Raw genomic sequence first — 5,172 nt, forward strand, 5'->3', positions numbered from 1 at the left:
ATTTTGGGATGAAAAGTTTTTGGTCGTAGGATTCTTTCCAAATTTTTTTGGATTGAAATTTTTTTGGAAATAAATTTTTTGGATAGAATATTTTTTAGAAATTCGTCACAGGATTCATCATGATTTATTTTTTTTTAAAAAAATACTGCTTAAGTTCCATTAATATCAAAATTTGTTTAAAAATATTTTATTATCAAAATAACTTTCTTCATGAACAATTGATTAATTTAAATGATAATTTAGAAAAAAAATTGATAGTATTTTCAAATATTTAGAAGTAGTTAGTTGACATTTTAGAAGAAAAAATATTACCTTTTTAAGGAGATTTTTTTCTAAAAAAAGTACACTGTAAGTTGATTTATAAATCATTAAAATTATTAAACAAAATAAAAAAAAATTAATAATATGAGCTAACTTAGTCAAAATCAAATAAGAGACGTGAGCATCAATTGATTAAAATTTATTACTCAATAAACGAGATATAACCTGGTTGGCTTTTATTGAAATTAACATTAACTGACTGTTTGGTCTAATAATTAAACCACTCAACTATTATTAAGATCCATAGCCATAACCAAAACCAGTCGGAGCCTGACCCGGTGTAGGAATCGCCTGCATATCAATATTATTGCCACCCTGCAGTGTCGGCGCCGCTGCAGCAATGAATCCTCCTCCAAGATATGCTCCACCGCCGACACTGCCAACATCGCTAGCCAACATTAGTCTCCTTATCTGCGCCTCAGTCAGCAGCTGGTCCACCCTCCTCCCTGCGTCCCAACGCAGCCTATCTAGCGCGGCTTGCAGTCTCTCCAACTCCGCCACGCCTAACTCCTCCAAGCTGGACTGCATGAGCCTGGCAAAGTCACCCCTTTGCGCTAGAAGCGCGGCCTCCAGCGCCTCTTTCCTCCGCCGCTCTTCCTCCAGTCGCTCAGCCAGCTCCACGTACTGCCGGTCGAGCTCGGGGACCAGCGAGGCGGCAGCGACGGTCATCACACGGGGGTCGTGGAAGGAGAGAGGAGGAGGACGAGGAGGAGGAGGAGTAGGGTGGGCCGACGAGGGTAGGAAGCGGTCAAGAACAGAGTCGACCGAGGGGTGGCCAAAGGAGAAGGGTTTGCCGGCGGGGGAGAAGACGATGACGGCGAGGTGAGCCCCGCAGAGGACGGAGAGCTCGTTGGCCTTCTTGAAGAGTCCGGCGCGGCGCTTGGAGAAGCACACTTGACGTGCCTCCTCGCTCTCGATCCGCTTAATCTCGATCTTTTGTCGGCCCATGCTCGTCTTCCTCTTCCTTATTGGCATCATCATCTAATCTGAAAAGAAAAAATAAGAACGAAGCAGCAACACAATTAAATTCGGAACTATATCAAAAATTAGTACTAATGATGAAAAAATACATACATATATATATACAGAAGTATTAGTCCCGTTTCTATTACAAATCTCGTTACCAATCATATATACCAATCACATTGATTGATTGCGGTGGAAATCAATTAAGGATGAAAATTACCAATAAAGTAATTATTTTTGATTGACACTAGATTTTCCATATTTCTTTTTCCATTTATAACAAAAGTCAAATTCATATATTTTGTTTACATGTATGTACGAGATTTGATTCCATCTATTTTAATTTAAAATTTTAGTCCAATTTATTTATTCGAAAGTTTATTTTTTTAAAAAAATATATTAATTATTATAATTAAATCGGTTTGATTTTTATTACGAATTTTACAAATCAACTAAATTGTTTTTTTATTAAATAATAAATAATAAAAATTTAAAATTTAATTTTTTTATTAAATTGATTAAATGTTTATAAAAACTTTAATATTTTTTGTTTTTTATTAAAAAATTATTATATTGTTAACTATAATTTAAACTATCATGTTTGAGCACACATTAATAATCAAACTCAATGTCCATCATCATCCTGGACTAATGGTTCAATAGTTAAATCAAGGGATTTAATATTCGAATCTCAACAACAACACATTGTAAGAGATTTTACCTCTAATGAGAAGTAGACCTAAGAATGTTTGCCATTTGGATGAGCCTCCATTAGTGTTAACAATTTACCTTGGTGAACGGTGAAAAACTTTTGTGAGGCTAGATTGATGATGCCAAATTTAGTTAGTTTGAAAAACTGGATACCTGGTGCCAACTAAAAAGTGTAATTGTCAAGGGATCTAAAATTCAAGCCTCAACTGCAACGCATTGTAGGAGATTTTTCTTCACGTGAGAAATATGTCTAAGAAATCTGGCTGTTTGGATGAACTTTATGAGTACTTTTTCAATTACCCTAATGGCTGATGGTATTTTTAGAATTTGTCATTTCGAAGAGCGAATAATGTCAATTAATACAATGTTTAATGTGGGGCCCCTCGAGTTGGGTCAAAGTCTAGTAGGTCAGTTGACTTGGTGATTAAAGTCAATGAGGGGTCAACCCTTGAAGCCAGCGCAATCTATCGTCGCAGCTGAGAGGTTATCCACTCAGACCATTCGGCCGGTCAGACGCCGAGTCCCTCAGTATTGATGAATAACTAAAGACGAGTTAGCACCCTCCAGAGCCAAGTCTTCTTCGCCACTCGAAGATAGCACGATTAACTATCTAGGCCGAGTAATTCAGCAAATCGGAACTACGATCCGATCGGATAGATTGGACACCCGGTCCGATCGAATTCTTTGGCTAAATAGATATGCCGAGTGAGGGACGAGTCCCCAACCACACTCTGTAAATCCAATCGGATTACCCTTGCAAGCGATTATCGATCGGGTTATAGGAGGGATTCAGTCAGCTTGCTAGGTAAGCATATTATGGGTCATTCAACCCAACAACCTCATATTCCTTTTTGGCGTTTTGTGTCACGAATGATAGAGAATATTTCATAGGCAAACTGTACACTAGAAGCTTTCACCTGACCAAACGTAGAGATTACAGGTCCATTTTAGGAAAGATGTTAGAGCATCGTTATGGTCTATCCATTTTTATAAATGCTTTGAGATTCGTACACAAACAAATAGTAAAAATATTCCCTAGTCGTGAATTGATGCATTCGGACATCATCAATTCTATAAAACTATCACGGGTTATATTCCTTGGTTCGCCAAGCAACTGTTTTATCACTGGATGGAGACATTGGGATGTCGATAGTTTAAACGTAGATGCTAGTTATGGTAACTACTTCAATAGAGTATTTCGCTGTAAGACACCATATAGAATGAGAGCCTTACTTTGATATCATATAAAAATTAAGAAGAGAAAAAAATTAGTCATATTATTGAATCAAAAAAGAATGTTAGAAATATAGATTATAAAGTCTTATATAACAAAGTTAAAAAAAACCTAAACTCTAAATAGAAAAAAAATGAAGATTATATATATATATATAAAATTTAACAAATGCTAATATATTTTTTTTGTCATTTTGAGTTTCTCCTTTTAGCATTTAATGCTTATTATCAAAATTATTTTCAATTTGGGCTATTGATATGTATGAATGAACATGCATATATGCATTAATAATTAGTAATGTGTCGATTTATATTTTACATTGATATTTATGTTGGGTTAATTGAGTTTTGTACTTTTATTTCTTATATGGTTTACTATCCTGTGATCTAATAGACAATTATAATTTGGGGCATAATAATTTTATTAGTATATGATCTTACAATACAATTTTGATTTATGAGTTTTATATTTCATTTTGATTTATGATTTTTTGGGCTTTAGACATCAAGAGAAATCGAAGGATATCTCTGAATTATAAAAAAAATTAGTATATACCTCTCGTTATTATCTTATCTTTTTATTTGGATTTACTTATTAGTTAAATTTTACATCACAGGAAATTAGATTTGTTTAGACCCTTTCCAATTTAGTTTATTCTTTATTTGTTTATCAAAATTAGAGCTAGTAAATTTAATTTAGTTATAGGTTATCTTGGTGTAATCTATTTGAGGTTGAGACCTAGAGAAAATGTTAGATTTGGTTGTTATTCCCTAGTTAGGTTAAACACAACGTAATGATTTGGCTTCTTCATATCAAGTAAGAATGTGGATTGTATTAATTTACCGAAAATTAGTGAAACCTACAAAGTCAATTAGAGGCTTGATCGATTTAGATTTAACAATTAGTCGGATACCATAAATATGATTAGGAAGGAAGAGGGCAAGAGGATACTATTGGGACCGATGTGCCTGCTAGAGGGGGGGTGGGTGAATAGCGTCTCGTCGTGCACTCGTCGGTTGCGTCTTGATGATGATATGCAGTGGAAATAAAATACAAGACTCACACAACGCTAACAAGTAGATTTACTTGGTATCCACCTCAAGAAGAGGTGACTAATCCAAGGATCCACACATGACACGCTCCTCCACTATGAAAACTCTCCTTCTCGGTTGCAGCCGAAGGTGGAGAAGCCTTGTACAAATTCTCACACAAACAAACAACTCACACAAGAAGAAGAAATACAAATACAAGTAAAACCACTCTCTTCTTGCTTACTTGTTGCTTGTTATTGTCTCTTGATCGATCAGGTCATTCCCTGCAAAACAGAGTTAGACAATTCCATGTAAAATAAAGGTTAGCACAGTAATATAGTGAGATGCATGAGTAGTAAAAGATAGTAACACTGTCTTGATCTCAACTTGGAAACCTTCTCGATTTCTTCAGTTGGATCAGCGACCTATGGTTTATTTCTTCCTAGAACATGACCTCACTGTCGCTCCTCCAGTTGCTTACCTCAACCTACTTGCTAAACCTTGGTCCTCCATACCTGTTTGGACTTTACCGCTTAGTATTGGATCAACCCACCAGGACTTTCCCTCAATCTTCGGTCCTCTAAACCTATCGAGCTTCCCTGCCAAGTGTCAGGTCCTCTCGACCCACTTGGTCTTTCTGCTTGGCTTCTACGATCTGCTAAGTCTTTGTTGCCTAGTCGCGACTAGGATTTTCTTGCTTGAGTAGACAACCTACACACTCAGTCAACTTGTTAGATCACAACAAGACTTAACTTGGACGTTTGACAATATCAAAACTCAGGTTTGATTCTGGTGCTCCTGCACCAACACTGTGAAGGAGAGCTTATGATTCTTTATATCAATAATGACTCTGGCAATGGCTAGGAATGGTCTTCTAAGTATAATAATAGGAATCCGGGAGTCCTCCAT

The 5,172-nt window shown here is 36.1% G+C and overlaps 1 protein-coding gene across 1 annotated transcript; it reads right to left on the minus strand.

Annotated features, from left to right (window-relative positions):
- Positions 1 to 555: 555 nt before the first annotated feature.
- Positions 556 to 1,284, minus strand: LOC122019160 (agamous-like MADS-box protein AGL29). Its single transcript, XM_042576656.1, has one exon. The coding sequence runs from the start codon at positions 1,267 to 1,269 to the stop codon at positions 556 to 558; it is 714 nt and encodes a 237-aa protein (XP_042432590.1). The 5' UTR covers positions 1,270 to 1,284.
- Between the last annotated feature and the right edge of the window lie 3,888 nt (positions 1,285 to 5,172).

This window comes from Zingiber officinale, chromosome 9A, assembly GCF_018446385.1.
Source record: "Zingiber officinale cultivar Zhangliang chromosome 9A, Zo_v1.1, whole genome shotgun sequence".
NCBI classification, from domain to species: domain Eukaryota; kingdom Viridiplantae; phylum Streptophyta; class Magnoliopsida; order Zingiberales; family Zingiberaceae; genus Zingiber; species Zingiber officinale.